Source organism: Callospermophilus lateralis, chromosome 13 (assembly GCF_048772815.1).
Source record: "Callospermophilus lateralis isolate mCalLat2 chromosome 13, mCalLat2.hap1, whole genome shotgun sequence".
NCBI classification, from domain to species: Eukaryota; Metazoa; Chordata; class Mammalia; order Rodentia; family Sciuridae; genus Callospermophilus; species Callospermophilus lateralis.
Genome location: NC_135317.1, coordinates 35687827 through 35709465, shown reverse-complemented (window position 1 = coordinate 35709465; position 21639 = coordinate 35687827). Strand labels below are relative to the sequence as shown.

Here is a 21639-nt window from a genome sequence, read left to right as displayed (position 1 = left end):
ATTTTCCACTTTTTTTCCTTGCTGTTGGTTTCTAATTTCATATCATTCATGGTCTTTTTAAGTCTGTTAAAACTTTTTTTTTCTTCTTTTTATTGATTTTATATTTTTAAATATAGGACAGTGGAATGTATTACAATTTTTATTACACATATAGAGCACAGTTTTTCATATCTTTGTATATAAAGTATGTTCATGCCAATTCATGCCTTTATATGTACACTTTTTATATTATAATTCTTATTACAAGTATATACCACAGTTTTTCATATCTCTGTTTGTATATAAAGTATGTTGACACCCAATTCAAGTCTTCATACATGTACTTGGCAGCTATTATGAAGACAAACAACAATAAGTGTTGGCGAGGATGTGGGGAGAAAGGTACACTCATACATTGCTGGTGGGACTGCAAACTGGTGCAGCCAATATAGAAAGCAGTATGGAGATTCCTTGGAAATCTGGGAATGGAACAACCATTTGACCCATCTATCCCTCTCCTCGGACTATCCCGAAAGGACTTAAAAGCAGCATACTACAGGGACACAGCCACATCAATGTTTATAGCAATCCAATTCACAATAGCTAAACTATGGAGCCAACTTAGATGCCCTTCAGTGGACGAATGGATAAAAAAAAATGTGGCATTTATACACAATGGAGTTTTACTCAGCATTAGAAGCGAATAAAATCATGGCATTTGCAGGTAAATGGATGGCATTGGAGAAGATAATGCTAAATGAACTTAGCTAATCCCAAAAAACAAATGCTGAATGTTTTCTCTGATATAAGGAGACTGATGGGGTAGGGAAGGGGAGCATGGAAGGATTAGATGAATTCTAGGTAGGGAAGAGGGGTGGGAGGGAAAAGGCAGGGGCAGGGGATTAGCAAGGACAGTGAAAACTTTTTTTTTAATCTAACATATGATCTATCCTAAAAAAATGTTTCATGTGCACTTGAACAGAATGTGCATTCTGCTGCTGTTAAATGGAATATGTTTATTAGATCTATTTGGTCTACAGTACAGTTCAAGTTCTCTGTTTCCTCATGCCCAGATGATCTGTCAGATGTTTAAAGTGGAGAATTTAAATCCCTTACTATTTGTAGTATTGCCATCTATGTCATCTTCTGGTTCTGTTAATATTTATATATTTATGTTCTCAATGTTAGGGGCATGTATGTTGTTATGTCCTTTTGTTGAATTGACCCCATTATTATTATGTAATGACTTTCTTTACCTCTTGTGAAAGTTTCTGATTTAACCCATTATGTTCCATCATCCTAAATATAGTATGGGTTTTTATATCAGTACTATGAAATTTCTCAATTAAGTTTTTATGGTATTGGATGATGGGACATGGATTAAAGCCTTTTTTATCTGATTTAAGTATAGCCATCCCTATATGGTTAACATTTCTGGGGAATTTTTTCCCATTCTTTCACATTGGACCTATGTGTGTCCTTAAGATAAGTTTCTCATAGGCAGCATAAAGTCAGATTTTGTTTTTTATCCATGTAGTCATCTATGTCTTTTGATTAGAGCATGTAATTCACACATTTAAAGCAATCATTGGTAGGAATGACTATTGACATTTTGTTAATTATTTTCTAAATGTTTGATAGTTCCTTCTTAGTTCTTCCTCTCTTGCTGACTTTCTTTGTTTTTCAATTATTTTGTAGTGTTATCTTTGATTCCTTTCTTTTGCTTTGTGTATTCTCTACCAGCATTTTCTTATGGTTACCTTAAATCTTATGTAAAATATCTTCAAGTCATAGCAGTCTAGTTTAAATGTATAATGTCTGCTTTACATGACAACTTCACACTTTAACTTCTCTTCTTATATTTTATGTAACTGATATCATAATTCTCATCTTTTTGTATTGCATGTTAACTATTAGAGTTATTTCTAAGACTTCTTTTAAATTTTAGTCTTCAGTTAAAAGTGATTTATGTACCATCTTTACTGACAGTTGCTGAGTTTGTCTACATTCTGATCTTTTCTGTGATTTTTATTCTGTTGTATGTTTTTATGTTTTTAGCATAAGTTCAACTTGAATAAATTTATGAAGTAGTTAAAAATGGTGATGAACTCTCTTGTTTTTGTTTGTCTGGTAATGCCTTTATCTCTGGTTCATTTATGAAAGTCAGTTCAGCTGGGTATAGTTCTCTTGTATATATATAGTTCTCATGTTTTCATTTGCTTTGTTTTTTTGTTTTATTTTGTTTTTCAACACTTTGAATATATCGTCTTACTCTCTCCTGCCCTGTAGTATTTTTGCTGAGGAATTCTCTGATAGCCAGATAAATGTGACCTGCTATTTAACAACTAGCTTTTCTCTTGGCTTAAAAATTCTCTCTTTATCTTTGACTTTTGAGAATTTGATCATATGTCTTCATGATGATCTTTTTATGTTTAATCTAGTTGGGGGGTTCTTTGAGCTTCGTGAATTTGGTTGTTCATTTCTCTCTCAAAATTTGGAAAATTTTCTGTTATTATTCTTATAAGTGAGATTTCTGGCTTCTTTTTCATTCTCCTTTCCTCCTGGAATTCCCAGTTTGTGTTTTTGATTTGCTTCATTGCATACCATAAGTCAAGTGGGATTTCCTCATTCTTTTTCATCTTTTTTTTCTTTTTATTCTTCTGGATAATTTTTAATGACCTATCTTCAAACTCCATGACTCCATGACTCTTTCTTTGGCTTGATTGACTCTGGTGTTGAAATTTTCTAAGGATGTTTTAAAATTCTGTCAATATGATCTTCAGCTCCAGAATTTTTGTTTGGTTCTTTTTGGTGATTTCTCTTTGTTGAACTTCCTGTTTTATTCACATTTTGCTTTCCTGATATCATTTAGTTGTTTGTGTTCTCTTATAGTTCATTGAGCTCGTTTAAATTCTTCTAATTTCTTCCCCCTCCCCACCCTGGCTTCTGACAGTGCTGGGGATCAAACCCAGGGCTTCCTGCATGCTAAACAAGCAGTTTACTACTCAGCTACATTCTTGAGCCTCATTGAGATCCTTTAAGATAATTATTTTGATTTCTTTTTCCGGCATTTTGCAGTCTCTGGTTATTTGGATCTATTATGCGTTTTTTATTTGGTTACTTTGGTACTGTTACATTACCTTGATTATTTCTGATCTTGTTCCCTTGTTTTCATGTTTGTGTATTTGAAGAAACAGTAAATTCTGTCACTCTTTACAGACTGATTTTGGCAAGGAATACCCTTTATTCAGCTGAAACATGAATTATGAGCAGGTGGCCATTGGAATCTGGGGGAGGGCTTGCTGCTGGTGGCCTAAGGCTGACTGGCTGTGTCACGGAGTGGATGGGCCTAGTGCCTGACTGCAGCAGCTGTCCTGCACTGTGCCTTTGGATCCAGCCTTGGAGCCTGGAATCACTGAGCAGGCCTGGTGCTTGGGCCCATAATAACAGTCATGGAACCGGGGATCCATTAATAAGGGCCTGGATTCTAGGGCTTCAGAGAATGGTCTGGCACCAGGCTCCACTACATAAGCCTGGAGTCCATGGGTGTTTTTCTGAACTCAGATTCATGAGGGAAAATGGTGCTGGGACCAGTCTAAATCCTGGAACCACAGGGTCAGCCTGGAACCTGAAGCCTTGGGGGCAGCTTGGAATCTGAATGCAAGGCAGCCTGTCGCTGGCCATCACGGGGGTGGTCTATGGCAAAGCTGAGCTCTTGCTTTGCCCACCTTCCCTTGTAGAGAGGGCATCTCCTCCCATTCTGTGTTACTTTAGAGAGGGATCACATAAGTAATCTGAAACTACTCTCTTCAAAGTGACATTTCTTATTGCCAATTTTCACCCAGGTTCTACAATCTCTCATCTGGATTTTTTAGCCTTTATGAAAGTTTTTTTTTTTTTTCTTTTCATAGATGGTTATTCAAATTGATATTCTGAGAGTGGATATGCACTGGAAACTTCTATTCTGCTATGTTGCTGACATCACTATGCTCACCCCCATACAATAATGCTCATCCATAAATCATCCTTAATAGACCATAGTACATTATAGGTTTAATCAACATTCAATGTCCACCCCATGCATATAAGCATGTACATACAGTACTCACATAGTACATAAAATATTCACCAAGCTCCAACCAACATCTACTCAAGGAAATGGCAGTTCACAACCTAAGTTGAACCCTGACATTGCATAGCACATTCCAATTCACTAGCGGTGTGTACCCCATTACTTTCATAAACCTCTGTGATCAAGCCTTTTGAAATACTACCTGGGTCTACGTAAGAAAATAAATAAACTTTATTTACAAAATTCAGAAAAAAGGGCACCATTCAATGCCCCCCCACCCCAAAAAAGCTAGGTCTTTTGTGCACTATACAGCTCTAGGGGATTCATTCACACAGGGTACAGGGTAAATTAATCCATATCTAGAAATCCTGGATAATCAGAAGCTTATAAGTGGATGTGGAGTGAGAGGTATTGACAGTGACCATGAAGAATTAACAAGAATTAACTATAAACAAGTTACATTGAATTATTTGTGGAGCAAGATGGAAAAGGAAGAAATAAAATCGATAATTTTGTTTCTAATTCAAAATGAAAATGGGCAAGGAAGTTTTTTGCTTTGTTTTTTTGTCTTTCCTCTCACCTTTGATTTCAGCTCCTGTTCCTCCATTTGGAGTTAAGGAGAGGTACTTTATTTATATAAATTATTTTCAATTTATATAAATTTTTATACTGGAAAAATTCTGTGAACATAATTTGTAACCAAGTTATCACTTGTTGCTTTTTCCTCCCCAGGAAATGACCTTGTTATGGTTTGTAATCCCCAATGGTTTTTTAAGCCAGTACAGTCCATGATATGAGATATGATTACACACACACACACACACACACACCTAGTTCATAAAATATATTTGGTATGTTTTACCTTGACAGCTAGTTGAAAATATAAAGGAAATCGACAGTATTATAGGTTACTTCTTAGGAACTCATGGATATGTTTGTTAATTTTCCAGTTAACCATTTCTACCACATAGGTTTTTATTTAAAAGACTGAATTATAAATGAGCGTTTGTCTTACAGCAGGTAGTTTATAGCATGTAAAATCTATATTATGACTTATAAAATGCAATTTGTGAAAAGTCAAGAAGTTGAACTACACTCAGATTTCATTGGTTTGCTTCAAGCAAACTGTCTGCCACCAACACTGAACAGTTGACAAAATAAGAGTGACAAACAACCCCCAGCTAATTCACTTAATTTTCATGAATGGAAGCGAACCTATCACATTTGAGGTTAATGAGAAATCAGAAAAAGCAATCAGTTCTCCAGATCCCATCTGTAAATTTCATATCTATTCTGTTAATGGGTAGACATCACAGGATCCATGTCATAACCCAGGTGACAAAAGTGACATGGGCCATTGTTATTTGTACTCTAAAAGCAGTATTTAACTACAAATGTTCAGTGCCCTCCAGGCATACAGATTAGCTCCAACCTTGCCTCTGGGGTCAGAAATAGCAACTGAAGGATGATGAAGTAGAATATTTTATGTAGCCCCTTGTTTTATAGAATGTTTCACAGGCAATTATAGCCTTTTCTGGCTTCCTTTATTACCATGACACTTTCAATTAAATGAAACCATTTGCAACCAATAGGAGGTTAATATTTTTACAAGGTACCTGTTCTATCAGAATATAAAGAAAGATGTTCAAATTAAAAGCTGTGGACAGTAAGTGATTTTAGTATCTATTGCCTTGCAGTAAATTCCAATGGTGTACCCTAACCCAAACAGGAATAAAGCAGATAAACACATCTTATACTCAGTCTGAAGTTCAATTTTAAAGTTATATAGTGTAATTCTGCAATCAACTAGTATGCATTACACAAAAAAGAACTTGAAGGGTGAAAATTACATGGAATTTAAATGATGGTCTGGGTTTTTGCTGATTTTTATTTTCAACACTCTTTTTGGATGCTTTTCATCTAAACTGATTCCATTACACTCCCATTTTACAGATTTGGTAACTGAGGCACCGAGAAGTTAAATAACTTAGTTAAAACACCAGGAAATAATTTAACTCTCTTGTGAAATAAATTATCTCATTGTATGTAATTCACCCACCAATTTTAGTCTCATTTGGTGCATTTCAATAGAGGGATCTAATTTAAACCTATTGATAATATCTTCCAATTAAAAAAACAGAGGCTTCAGCAATACAATAAACATAGCAGGATTTGAGGTGATTCCAATTCCGCTCTAAGAATACAGGCTTGAAATTTCACACAAAGAGAACACATTTTTTCTTCCTTAAACTCCGAGTTTAAGTGTAAAATCCAGTGAGGGACAGTATGTGCTCCTGGGAGTTTCTAACTTGAGGAAGTGATCTCAAGAGAAGTCAGAGGATAACAACTAACTTTCTGTTCTCCACAATACCTCACACAAAACTGGACTCAATGAATCCTACAATATTCCATGAAGATCCCTAAATTTTGGAATTATGAGACTTATTATAGCTATATGACTTAGGACAAATTACCCAGTCTTATTAAATACTTCATCGAATAAATAAAAATAATAATAAAAACCAACATTCTTTTTGAATTATTGTGAGGATAAAGTAAAGTGAGCACACGAAAATAACGTAATTAGTAAAGATCTATATAGAGATTGGTTCATTAATTTCATTATTAACACAATTATCACATTATTACCCCAATAATATTTCTGGTTAATGCAAATATATTTGTGGTTAATAAATCATAATAATTGAATGTGATTTATTCCTGATAGAACCTATAATGATAAAATCCTCAAATGACCTGGGAGTGGCTAACAGCCTTTTGTCTCTGTGGCCGAATTACTTGACAGAAACAACTTAGAACTTATTTTGGCTCATGGTTTCAAAGGTTTCACCCCATGGTCACCTGGCTCTGTTACTCTAGGCCTGAAAAGAACTGAAGTCAGAACATCATGGTAGATGGATGCCCCAGAGGAGATCTGTTCTGCTCCTGACAGCAGGGAAGCAAGAGACAGGGGAAAGGGCCTGGGATAAGAGAAACCCTTCCAGGACAGACCTCCAGTCACCTGCTTCCTTGAACTAAGTTCTACCTCCCAATTGGATTATTAATCCACCAGTAACCTATCAAGTGGATTAATCCACAGAGGAGGTTAGATCCAGTCATTTCCCATCTCTGCCTTTGGGGCCAAGCCTCCAACTACAGGATCCCTCCAGGGACATCCCAGGTCTAAACTATAAAAAAGGGGTTTACATATTAAAAAAAAAAAAAAAGATGATTCAGATGTTTAGAGACCACTTACAAAACGCAGTCCCAAGAGATCCTTCAAGGTGCAAAGAACAAAGCTACTGATGACACCTGAACTCAGTCAGAACTTGACTTGAGGTTTCCTAGTAGACCGGAAGCTATTGTTAAAGATTCAAAGGGCAAAGCAGCTTGCTATTTTTTTTTTATTTGGTTCTTTTAAAGAAAGATATTTTTTCCGAGTCCCAAATTATCAGGATAACAACAACTTTTCAACAAATCTTATGACAAGAAATATGGCTACTATTTATATGACAGGAACATAATGAGTGAAGGAATTTTATGATTAATCCTTCAGATGGCTACAAAGACATTGGAAGAAAATAATTAAAATGTATTGCTTAAATATTTTTAAATGTTATTTAATATATTTTTATATGAAGCACCAGAATTTTTTTTTCCTCTACAACTGGGCATGCCCCATAGTAACCAAAGAAAAGAAATAAATGTGTAAATAGGGTGTTGGTAGCTACAAGTACCTTTTCTGCTTTGGACAAATTTCATTACATTATTATATAGCTGGTTCTTATTCAACATGTAATTACATTTCCCTTCTCTGAGCAAGCTAGTAAGTTTACTTGCCTCTCAGTTATTACCGTGGCTAAAGTGGTATTTTGTAAATCTAGAAAATCAAGAACTATTGCTGGAATTATATGTTTTACTTCTTAGTCATTAAGAACTAACCTAGGTTGGTTCCACAGTTTAGCTATTGTCAATAGATTAAAAAAATGTAGCATATATACACAATGGAATATTACTCAGCAACAAAAAAGAATAAAATCAAGGCATTTGCAGGTAAATGGATGGAGTTAGAGAAGATAATGCTAAGTGAAGTTAGGCAATGCCAAATAACCAAATGCCGAATGTTTTCTTAGATATACAAGGCTGATTCATAGTTGGGTAAGGAGAGGGAGCATGGGAGAAATAGACAAACTCTAGATAGGGCAGAGGGATGGGAGGGGGGAGAGGACATGGGGTTAGAAATGATGGTGGAATGTGATGGACATCATTATCCAAAGTACCTGTATGAAGACATGAATTGGTGTGAATATACTTATGTATACAACCAGAGGTATGAAAAATTGTGCTCTATATGTGTAATAAGAATTGTAATGCATTTTGATGTCATATATAAATTTTTAAAATTAATAAAAAAAAAACTAACCTAAGAAAGCCCAGTTTGGTGGCCCATGTCTCTAAACTTAGCTACTTGAGAGGCAGAGGCAGGAAGAATGCAAGTTGGGCAACTTAGCAAGGCCCTGTCTCAAAATAAAATTTTTAAATGGGCTGGAAATTAGCTCAGGGCTAAAGCACCCCTGGGTTCAACCTCTATTACCACCAACCAAAAATCTAACTTGAGATATTTATAGAAATGATTTTTCAGTGTGACCAAGAAAGAAAAACAAGGAAGGTATTCCCTGGATTAGCAAAATCTAATTCATTTTTCAGGGTAGTGAGGTTTTTTTTTATCCTCAGATTTTTTTCACATTGCCCCTTGGTGGTGTGAACAGGGTATTAGTGTTAGTAGTGACAGATGTGTTATCAAGCGTGGTCACTGTTTCTCATCTACTGTTGTTACAGCAATCGCAGTACTTGTAGTAATAGGAGTTGTGATTTATTTTAATGTTACAATAATGAAAGTGTGAAGAACTCTATTGTTTTTACTGTTAGCAAATTCTCTTGTATTTTTACTTACATACTATTTGAAATTAAATTCTTGAAATATGGGAAATCATAGTGCTGAAAAACTTTTTTTCTTATTAAAGGAAACAGTTATTAATAATTCCCTGATCCAAAAACTGGATTATAGATAACAGAGAGTAATTCCTTGCCAAATCTATATAGAAATATTGAGGGACAAATGTAGATATCTTATTTACTTTAAATATTCACATTAATAATTATATGTGTAGAATCTTAAAAAGTTTATCTCACACAAGTAGAGAGCAGAATAGTGGTTATCAGAGACTGAGAAAAGCAGGAGAAGGAGGAAGGGGTCGAGATTAGTCAACATGTCTAATGCTACAGTTAAAATGGGAAAAATGAATTCTGGAGTACTAAGGCCCAGTATGGTGCATAAAATTAACAATAATGCCTTGTCTATCTAAAAATAGGAGATTTTGAATGTATGCAGTCCAAAGAAATGATAAAAGTTTAAGGTGATAAATATGCTAATTACAGAGGTGAGCATTACCCAATATATACATGAACCACAACATCATATTGTACTTCATTGATACATACAGATATTATGTGGCAATAAATTTCTTTTTAATGAAAGAGAAAAAAAAGAATTAAGCTTCTGAATTCATTGGTGGTGCTACATTTTGCAACTCTTTAATTCTAGGAATTACCAAAGCTTTTCTTAAATAGTTGTTTTGGTGAATAGATTTTATATCAATTGAAAATTATTTTCCAGCCTTGAATTGTTGCCCTTTGTACTAAGCATATAGAGAATATAGAGCAGGAAAATAATACCTGGAGCTATTCTCTCTGAACGAACTTTCAGAATCTAATTCAACATATTTCTTAAAGATTATACCTGTAGGCTTTCTATATCCATTTCAATCATGAAATTATAAATGTTTAATGGTAAAGATAGGAAAAATAAATCATTTGCCCTGATAAATATTTGCTCTTCACGTTCATAATTTTAAGGATGTGATGTTAAACTTTGAACATTAAGGGTATGAATGAAATTCTAGAAGGAAATATAATAAATGCAATGATTATAATATCATAAATTGCTATTAGTAAAATATATTTGTTTTTAACAAAAAATGCTCAAATCTATAAATAACTAGATTTGATTCTAGAATGACTTATCTAGAAATTACATGTTAGAATTATTTAAATATATTTTTAAAAAGTAGATGGACATAATAACTTTATTTATTTATTTTTGCGGTGCTGAGTATCAAACCCAGTGCCTTACATATGCTGGGCATGTGCTCTACCACTGAGTCACAAATCCAGCCCAAGAATTTAAAACCAAAAAGAGCACAATAGTCCAATGAAATCTTCGTTCCTGGCATAAAGTAAGATAGCAAAGTTTAGCATTTTGTGAGGCTTCAATACTACACAGTTTTGTAAGAGTTTTTTAATATCTTGTGTGTTTTATTAATTCTTGTGAAAATTGAAAAATGATCTATGAGACATATCTAATTAATTCATAATTGCTAAAACACTACAATTGAATTGTCAAAAATAATTTGCTTCACATTTTATTTTTTAAAATTGTGTATGCATTCCCATTTGCATGTTTATTCTCAATGTGTGTTCCTTAGGTTCATATTAAAATCAGTTAGCATTCCCTGAATGGACTCTTCATTCAGGCAGCCACAGACCCTGGAGGCAAGAAGCCAGTATAGGATTACCAATTTGTCATGGATAATCCACAAAGTAAATAAATGTAGTGTGAATAATTGAAAGTGGGTTAGAGTTGTAACACAGTAGCTATTGAAAGTTAATTCAAAGCTAAGTCCTCCATAGTAAATTCCCTCTCATTCTCCAACTGCTAAAATAGACTGACACTGATAACTGTCCAAATGAAGAGGCATTTGTACATCCTCAATAATTGACCATCTTATCTGCAAACATAGATCTTATCTTCTTGATGTGGTGATAGTATTATAAAGGCTTGAGTAATTTGAGAAATTTGAAAGCTTTGTCATGGGTATTTAGCCACTTTAAAAAAAAACAGACAAAAAAAAACATTTCTGCATTTTATCAAGAAGTGTGATTTCTTAAACTTCCTACACTGAAATTATAATTTAAGAGATACCTAAAAGCTATTTTTAAAACAAATTCACTTCTACAAACGACTTGTATGTTAGGCCAGTGTTAAAATATGAAGGGGCTAAGAATAAAAAATTAAATATTTGAATTACTTATAGTAGTATAATAGCATTTTTCAGTCAAATAATCTCTTGGGACAATAGGCACTTTCCTCACAATTAAAATTGCACCTATCACAGAATTATGATTTAATGGTCTGCAAGTTACTTCCGAACCATATGAGAATTGTTACTTTATCCAGACCAAGAGTTGCCAATCAGACATTAAAGATATTGTGTTCCTTTTTCATATAGCTACTATATTTTATTTCCAAAATAAGATTACAATTGTGTTGGAGGCATTCTAATTACAATTTTATCTGAACTTGTTTATTTAACATATTTTCTATTTTTCTAATCATAGGTTTCATATACACTGGAGAAGTTGTGCATCGGATGCTAACAGCCACACAGTACATAGCACCTTTAATGGCAAATTTTGATCCCAGTGTTTCCAGAAATTCAACAGTTAGATATTTTGATAATGGTATGTATCGCATAGCCTACTTTTTGTTGAATTTATATTTTTAAACATCAAGCTACCGAATAATATTAATATTTTTGTGGGGCTTTTTCATTTTTGTTCTTGTTGTTTTGATTGATCAGATTTGTAAGTCACTTGATGCAAATGCCCTGAAACAATAAATGTTGTCCTGTTAACGTTAAAGAGGTGATGTAAGGTACATGGTCAAATGACATTCATTCATTTATTCCTTCAATTGCTCATTCAACAATGTTTATTAGCTTCCGTTATTCACTATAATAAATGAGTTCCTATAGACAGTATCTCAGACAAAGCAAATGCATTTATTTGCTACTATTTTTAATAAGTCCTTCCTATTTAAAAAAATGCAAGTAAGTATAACTCTGCTGATTCTGATCTTCAGGTAGAGGTAAGTGTCATATGGATATTAAATTCCCTAAATTTATGAATTCTATGTATCTATAAGATGAGCATACCTTTTTAAAAAGTAAGGTTGTAGCTATTTAAAGTACACTTAAGAAATAAAAATTTCATGATTTTAAAATATGAAATAGATCCTGTTAAGACTGACCAAGTGTCTTGATTTTATTCTATCCCTGTATTTCTTTTGGGAACATATAAGGTAGAGAAAATGTATAATGTACCATTACATGCTACTAAATAACAAATTCAAGATCTTGGGGGCATAAATGAATTTTTAGCTATATATTTCCTTTGGCAGAGAAAAAAATTATAGGCAAAGATGATTTTTGCACTGGAAAAAATAAAGAAAATTTTCTGTACTCTTTAGAATACAAAAATAGTATATATTTGGTCAAATGACAGTTTCATCACTGAAAATAGTAGACTCCTTTAGGGTAAACAAATTTATTTCTACTTTTGTCTTATTTCTGGTGTTCAAGGAAGAAATTACTAGCGGGTGATATAGATTAGATGGTGACAGTAGCCTTAGGGAAAGATGATCATTTTGGAAAAAAAAAAAAAACAATCACAATGAGTGAGGTGGAGCCATATCAGAGGTTAAAATAGCAAAAGAAAAAGAAAAAGGAAAAAAAAACTAACCTTACTTAGATGGAAACCTTGGGAAATGCACAGAACAATCTGAATGACAGCAAAATGTATTCAACATTAAATGACTATATATATATTAGCCATAATAATTATTTTTCCCTATTTTTTTCAGAAAGGATACATTCTATCAACCCTCCTACCTTGTTTTGTTGTTGTTTTAATTCTTGAGTTTCTAATGCCTGAGGATGTTTGAGTAGATTTTAAGTATACTTGAGGCATAATTATAGCCCAAAACTTTATCTGAAGCTCATTTCATGATCTCACACAAAATCATATTAGGCATCCATTACAAGTAAATAAGAAATGACTTGATAATAGTTCATTATTAGCTTAGCCCCACCACTTACTAGGTTATGTTAAGGGCATTCATTCATGAGCACAAGATTTTATTGACTAAGTTTGTATATTATTAGCATCAAAATCATAGTCATATTCAATAACTTCCTCCCTTATATATTCTCTCATATACTCTGTCCCTATGATGCTCTTAATATTTCAATTTTACTTTCATTTAAATAACTTTTAAAATTTAATGTATACCACTCCAACTGAACCCGAAATTCCTTGAAAACAAAGACTGAGTATTCTTAAGAAGTTTTTTTCTAGGACCTGGAATTAGGACTTCATAGGCACTTAGTCACAATGAATAGTCAATGAATGAATAAATGAAAAATTAAATATGTAAGATGATTTTTTACTTTCTAAGAGTTATTAAAGTATAACTCAAGAATTAATATACTTTTACCTGTTGAAATAATTTTCTGTGTAGCATCTAATGGAAATATTGAGTTTCTACAGTATTATATTTAAAGCTAAAAATTGCTGTTTTTATTTTAGTGAGTGAAACACTTTTAAATATTGAAATGCTTTTCACAAAGCCCTGAATTTTACATAGCAACTTGATGAAATGTTCTCAACATCTATTGGTTAGGATCATTGATAGAATGTTTGAGGATGGGAAACTCAGCATTTAGCCAAGCAAAGCATCTCTAGAGGAGACAGCAGCAGATTAGAAAATTTCTTCTTAGAGGATATTTCTGTAATATTAAAAGCACTAGATTTAAAAAATTATGAGTTGATGCTTCCAGTTGTTACAGCCAGCCTGAATGATAATGGCTGTCTGAGCCACAGAATATTAATGCACAAAAGCTATTAAAAGTAATCCTTTTTATTAGAAAAATAATCTGATGACTCGTGGATAGCAAACAATAACAGTATAATTCTTACCAGGGATAAAAAGCCTGATCTAGCAAAGAATCAGAAAATTTCAAGTTGATAGTGACTTTAAATAACATTAGTTCATTCTACTTCAGTTTTTATTTGGGAGATAACAAAGTTGGCATCCATTACTGATCAGATAATTTGATTCTGGTTAGGGAAGTCCAGCTTCAGGAAGCATTTAAGGTGGGTTAGCCACTCATGTGATCTAGGTGCCTAGATAACTTCAGAGAAGCAGCTCAGATTGGCTGTGTCAGGAGGTGGATCACCCACCTCTTTGGAAATGTGAATTCAGTTCTTTAGTTCATGGATTTCTTTAGGCTGTATATTCTGCTGCATCGTAATTGTCCAAGGAAAGGTTTTTTCTGTCCACTTATCTAATGCATTGCATGGATGTTTTGCTTATTTTAAAATTGAATGAAAACATTTATACTCAGTCATCTTTCCATTGGTATTATATATACTGAAATCCACAACTGTTGGAGAAGCCATGTGGTAACATAATATAAAACAACATTTGCAAACAGTGTTATTTTTTGAAACTTGCTACTAACAATGTATTAGGAATAGCATTATTGAAATCTAGCAGAGAATCAGATCTAGCAGATCTGATATTTAGTTTATTTATGTTAACCTCTCATTTTCACAAAGAAGTTAAGGTCACTATCTTTACTTATATTAAATTCAGAAATTCCTTGAAGGCAAGAATTATATACTTTTCATGTTATACAAGAGGCAACAGGTTTATGCAGGTTAATTGTGTCCAAGCTTACACAGAAGGATCTGTGGAGGCAGGACAGAAAACTAGATCTTCTGCCCTCTACTTCTTCTCTGCACTACCAGGATGTGATAGAAATTAGAAAATAAGAAAGGACCAGAACTTGAGGGTCAGATATATGAGGAAAACAAAAAAAAAAAAAAAAAAAGAAGGGCATTTCATGGTCAGAAAACTCTTGTACTTATAAAATTATGGGATGTTTCCTGACTGGCATTATCTTCTAGCTTTTTCCAATTTTCCCAAAAATGATTGTATAGTTCTATAGGTGCCCATGGAGGGAAGAGACCTGAGTGTTCATCCATTACAATGATATATGTTGGATGTTTCCTGTGGCTAAAAGCACCAAGGTCCAGTTCAAAAACATTTTCCCCCCACTTATAAAGTTTTGCCTCTGAAGAAATGCATTTTTATACTTAAAAATTCTTTAGAGATTTCCAGTTGGGTATTCAAAATATTTTAACACTTGTATTTAAAGTTGTCAATTAGTTCAGAGAAATTACTATCCGCACAAAATGGTTGCTGGAAATTAGTTCTGCCACACAACAGAGGGAAAAAAAAATCAGAAATGTTCTGCCAGGGGATATGTTTTGCTCTTTTAGTGCTATGATTTTCCTTTGCAATGCAACATTTTTTGGAAACAAGATTGTTTTGTTAACAGAAGAGAAAATCTAGCATGTAGAGTTAAGCAAGTCTTAGCTGTTCTGTTTGTTTGCTTTAAAAAAAAACAATAGATAATATACAGTGTCTGTCAAAACAAAATATGAATTCTGACTGGTAATTATTAATCCGTTTCAACATAACACTTCATGTTAATAGTTTCATAGTGAAGCCTGGCAGATTGAGTCATCAGAATATAATAAATAGCACTGAAGTTTCATCCCAGGGTACTGCAAGGGGGCTTCAGAAATCTTAGCCCAGGTCCCTTTAAGCTAACTTTCAGTCTCTTGGAGGCAATCCAACAAAGACAGAAATGCAAAGCATTTTGAATCAAAGAAAATTCCCATTGGTGTTAAAGGGGCTTCTTCAGTGTGGAAGAGTATATTCTAAGAATGGAAAAGACATTTTCAGGTCTTTTATAAGTAAGTCAAGAATGTTTTTAATGTGTTTCTTTCTCGTCATTTGTCAAAAGTATTTGAAGTTCATTTGATCAATTTGAGCTGGGTTTTGAAAGTGTCTCATGGAAATTTAAGCAAATAGTACACATTAACATTAATGAAATTCCTAAGGCAAAATTCCCCCACACTGGGTTGGCTCAATATTAACCTCAGTATGAGGTTAGATTTTTCACCAAATATTTAGAGAATCTTCCAATGCCATCTCAGTAACAAAATTCCAATTAACCACATAAAACTGAAATGGCATAACTACAGGATTTAAAGGCTAGATCAATGTTTGTATGAGTATTCCCGCCAGAATTAATCCGTGTATTGTTCTCATTGCCTTTCTTCCTGTTGCCTGGGGTCCGTAGGCACAGCCCTCGTTGTCCAGTGGGACCATGTTCATCTCCAGGATAATTACAACCTGGGAAGCTTCACATTCCAGGCAACTCTCCTCATGGATGGGCGCATCATCTTTGGATATAAAGAAGTAAGTGATGTGATGTACTGATAGTCTACCTGCTCCTTGACCTTGACCGTGACCCTTTTTCTTCAAGTGTCAAGTACAGGATATTTCAGCCATGAACTTCAAATAATTTTCTTACCTATGGGTTTTGTTTGCTTAATAGAGAAACATTTTGTTTTGTGTTTTAATTTTCTGGGTAGTCGTGATTGTCCATTTTGGGGATATTGTTTTATTTTGTATTCTGAAGTCATTGGCATTATGACCCACACATTTTATACAGTTATTAAATAATTATAGTGTTATTATAGTGAAACATTTCTAAGAAAAAATTCTAATTTGCAAATATTTCTCATCTATACCTGAAAGTTTAGTTTTATTGTTTTTTTTTAATTGCTTTGTCAATTTCTGTGACTTTTTCTTTGTTCTGATTCCTAAAGCATAAGTAAACATGAACACATGCATAGCTCAGTGACCCAATACTGAGAGTTCCAGGACAACTGTGCCTACAATCCCTTTAATGTTCATTGAAATCTGATAGGAATGATTAATTAGAAGCCTCAGTAACAGGAAAAAAACAAAGGAGGAACTTAAACCTATGGCTTGATTAATTTTTAAAAAATGGAAAAAAACCAAAGAAATGAAAATTTACTAAATTGTAACAAGTTTAAAAATGTTTAGACTAGAATAAAAGTATGTTTGATTTCAAATTCTTTTGGCAGTGTAATTAAGGTCTGTTATACAAAGAATATAGGAAAAAAAGTTCCAAGAACTACAGATGTAATGTTTTAGGCAATCAGTAGTTAGGAGACAGATCCTGTCAATGTAAATTAATAGTGGGTGTTATTAACCCATAGGTTAATGGATATTTATAATAATACAGATGCCATAGCTTCTTTTCAGTTGAGAAGTCATAGTTTTCTTAGGAAATAAATCCCTAATTATAAAAAGAATGTTAATACTCAAGAAACTATCTGTTTTGGTTGAATCTTCTGAAGTTTTTTCCATAAAGTAAAGAGAGTTCAATTTCTACTAAATAGGTCAACTTCTGAAAGTCTACTGACCGTATCAGATGCTTCTCTTCGTTTGAAGAGATTTCCCATGTGAAGCTTTTTTTATTTTTAATTCACTGGGGGAAATGGTGTAAATAAAATATAATATACGATATATCCTATTGTATACTTCTTCACTCAGAGATGTTTTGATATTATAGCCTACCGTATTTTTGTATCATATTCTCTAGAAGTTGAGAGAAATCTCAAAAGGACTCACTCATTTCTAGTTTTCCTTTTAATCTACTATATTGCTGCAATGGCAGAGTGACCTTTAGGAATGTTGGTTTTCAATAGTTGTAACCAACAATGGTAAAGTTTCTGGAAAGATCAGGGTCACTAAGTCTAAAGTCTTAGATCTGACCAACTGCTGACTTGGTCAAAACACAGGCTTGTGTTCTCATTGTGGTCTCTCTCTTTCTAGTTTTTATTGTCAAAATTGTCATTTTTATTTATGCTGCTCTCAGATGGTCTCACATTGCTGAGTGTGTTGATTCTATTCTTCCTTTGTTCTAGGGCCATTGTAAAAACTGTTTTTTCTTCACTTTAATCAAAGAAAAATTTTCCATTATGGTTTTCCTGTTTGGTCACAGAGAATCTTAAGCTGATAGGCAGCTTAATGTTGTTTTGGTGTTTCCAGACTGCTGTCCGGTTAATTATTTACCCTCTGTACTCAAAGTTCAAAGAAATCATTTTTATTTTATTATTTGCCTTGTTATCCTGTCTCAGCCCTGATCAAAAAGCAGTTTCTTCTTCCCTTTTCTGCTTTTTCCCCACAATAATTTAACAATACATTTTATTTATCTGAATTTTTATTTGTCATCTTTCTCAAGGTAAGAGTTTCTTTGCATTTGTGGTGAGAGCCAGATGTTCCTAAAACTTTGAGAAAAATATTTAGAATCATGTGTTAGCATTACATAATACTTTGTGTGATTTATTATCCTTTACAAAGTGCTTACACATAGATTACAGTGTCCGTTTGATCCACAGTCCTTATAGTCTTAGTGTTCTTAATGTGTTATAAAAGCACCAGCACATACAGGGTGTTCAACAAATGTTTGTGGCTTAATATGGAATTAGGTTACACATGATTATTTTATAGCTAAGCAAGCTGAGGCAGAGCCATTAAATGACATGTTTGAGGTCACAGAACAAGTTAAGGACAAACCCAGGAGGAAAAGCCTTAATTCAGTGATCCCAAGGCATCTCAACCTTTGTTCTCTCCCAAGGAGATTATGTGTATCAATTCACAAATCAGAGCCTTGTTTTTATTCTCTAATAGGTATTTCTCAATGTTTTCTGTTTAATAGTCTTTTTACTAGACTCCATCATATTCCACAAATACAAGTATACTCAGGAGAGGTATTCCTACTTAATTTGTCAAGCGGACCAAATTGAAGGAACATAATATAAGAAGTAATATTTTGTGTTCCTGTCCAGGCTAAAATTACAGAACTGAAATTAGAGAGAGCAAAGTAAGTGTGATTTCTTTTATAATAAATTGCTCCTTGCAAGCCAATGTCAGCTTTGTTCTATGGTATTATATTTTGTGTGAGAAGAAAAATTATTACACAAAACACAAAAAATACAGGATTTGATTAAACTGTAGATTAAAATTTGTAATTTATGAAATAAATTTATTAAAACAAATTTATCTTTCACTGCTCTCAGATGATTTCATCCAGCATTTAATTATTTTTCGTTTAGTAGCTCTCAGCTTGCCAGCCCCACAGTAACCATATGACCTCCAATTGGGCCATGCTCCTAATATAGTTATTTTCCCAACATGATTGTTTTTCACAGTGTAGGCTAAAGAGTAATCAAGGAATTAGAAAAGGCATTTTTTACTCCTGATATCATCTGACTTGTGATGGAATTGAGATAAGGAGGTGCCACCACTGTGTTCCTTCACCAACATCCAACTGTCCTCTGTGACCCTATGGTGAGAGGTGTAATGTAAACATGAACTCCTTTAAATAATTAAGTCATTGCTTCCAGATTATAGCTTTATTTTATAAAACCAAATATTTGAAATTCTATCTTAAGTAATAGACCCTTATTGTAAGACAGCCATTTATTTTAGTTAATTTTTAAAGATATAATTACTTAGGATGAAGCCTAAAGTCTTCATCAAAAAGAAAGATACCTTTACATTTTCATTTCTTTCAAATTTAACAACTTTTCACTGTAGTGTACCCTTTCTTTCAATTTTATTATATTCATTTGTGTCTTTTACCAATTAAATTATGGATTTAATCACCTGATGAAATCAAAAATGTTGTCCTCTATTTCCTTGAATATATTAATAACAGTTCTAAAGTTTGTGACTGATTAATATCTGGATTTCCTGTGAATCTGTTTCTTTTATCCATTTTCTTATTTTTCCCCCTCTGCACTTTCATTCATTGATCTCTTTGCATGCTAAGTATTTTTGACCAAATGTTGGACATCATTTACAAGATACTAGAGAGATGCTCTTGAAGTTGCAGATATTATTTTCTTTCTCTAGAAAGGATTTACTGTTTGGCTTGTTTGTTTCCAGTTAGGATAGGACAGATTAATTTTATCAGTGAAGGGCTAAGCTCACGCCATGTTGAGCATCTGTCCTTGTGAAGATAGTACACTTCTGATTAGCCCTCACTCTTAGAGTGTAGTCCTTTAGGGATTTCTACCAAAGGCCTGAGTATTGATGGAGCTTTCACCTGAATGGCCTTGAATGCCTAATCTTTCCTCAGATCCTGAAGGCAGGCTGAAATTCCAGCTACCTTCTTGGTCTCTAAGTCTTCCTTATTACTGGGAAAATGCCTTTGATGGGTGATGTTTGTTTTGCTTCTGTAGTTAGTTTCCCTTCTCAGAGCTCTTGACATTTTGAGTCCTTACTCTTTGTTAACCACCTTATATCTTCAACTTCTCATATTTTGTCCATCTTTCTTGTTCCATCTAAGTTGTAGATATGGTGTTATGCAACTTCATCTGCCAATTCACTTTTAATAACAACCTCCGAGCTTGTTTTAAAAACTTAAAAACTAGCATTTTTATAGCTCTTCCTATACCCCAGGCACTGAACTCTGCTTAAACTTGATCTCACAATCTCATGAAAATCAAGAGGTAGCTACTTGTCATTTACAGAGAAGAAAACTGAAATACCCAGAAAGACTAAATAACTTCCCTATAATTAGTGAACAAAGATCAACTGAAAAAATAAAACTCCAGAGCCTATAAGTCTGACCCCTATACCTGCATGCTTCCCTGAAACTCTTTTTCTCTGTGAATGAACTGGTTCTCTCATTTGGTTATCCACAGCCATCTTTCTTGGGTGGTCATTATCATATTGAATTAGCAACTTGGGAGTAAGGTAAGAGTGATTTGCCTTCTAAAGCATTTATCTTATTGATTTTTAATTTTAAAGAAATGGAAAGAAGCAGCCTGGTGTAGTGGAGCACACCTATAATCCCAGTGACTTGGGAGGTTCAGGCATGAGTAACATAAGTTCAAGGACAGACTCAGCAATTAGCAAGGCCCAAAACAACTTAGCAAGACCTTCTCTCAAAATAAAAAATAAAAAGGACGGAGGATGAAGCTCAGTGGGAAAGCACCCACCTGTTTCAATCCCCAGTACCAAAAGAGAAAGAAAAGAAGAAGCTGTACCTGTGTTAAAGAAATAGCTCATTTTCTAAAAAAGTAGAATTTGGAAACTCAAATTCACATTTCCTAATCTGTTAATAATTAAGTATGACCCTAGAACCCAGAATCTTTATATTATTTTAACTGCTGTTGAATAGTGATGATTACAAGGGATTTGAACTGAAATTCCTGATCTATTGATGATATAAGGAAAATTTTTTTATTCCAAAAACATGAGAGATTTGAAGTCAAATTCTTTCCAGTCCTTGGTGCTGCCTATCACAGCACACCATCACAGTTTTCAAGCTACACTTCCTCGGACCTGCTTCATCTCTCTTCACCTGACACATCTGGAATTTTCTGTTACTCTAGATGCAGACTAGGAAAGGATGTAATTCTTTTTGTGTGTAGTGTGAATTTGGTTATTTTTCCTCACCGGCTCATGTGAAGGACAAGAATGGTCATTAATTTAGAATAATCTAATTAAAAAATAAAGTCGTGTGATCCATGTAAGGTGACAGAAGAAAACCATATACAACAAATGCCCAGTGTGGGAGTCACCTTATTCTGGCCATTTTCTTTGTGAATACTTTACCCTCTACTTCAACTGCAAATTCTACAGGAGGTCAATAGAGAGGAACTTTACTATTTATTAAGTAAAATCACTTTGTAATCTATTCTACCATTTAAGTACTTAAAACTAATGT

General features: G+C 33.6%; 1 protein-coding gene across 2 annotated transcripts in view; it reads left to right on the top strand.

Annotated features, from left to right (window-relative positions):
• Positions 1-21639, top strand: part of Plxdc2 (plexin domain containing 2) — a 410148-nt gene that overhangs the window by 277971 nt on the left and 110538 nt on the right. For both annotated transcript variants that reach the window (XM_076831619.1, XM_076831618.1), the window contains 2 exons: positions 11510-11632; positions 16165-16283. In XM_076831619.1, the coding sequence (XP_076687734.1) occupies positions 11510-11632; positions 16165-16283 (242 nt within the window). The remainder of the gene's footprint in view (positions 1-11509; positions 11633-16164; positions 16284-21639) is intronic.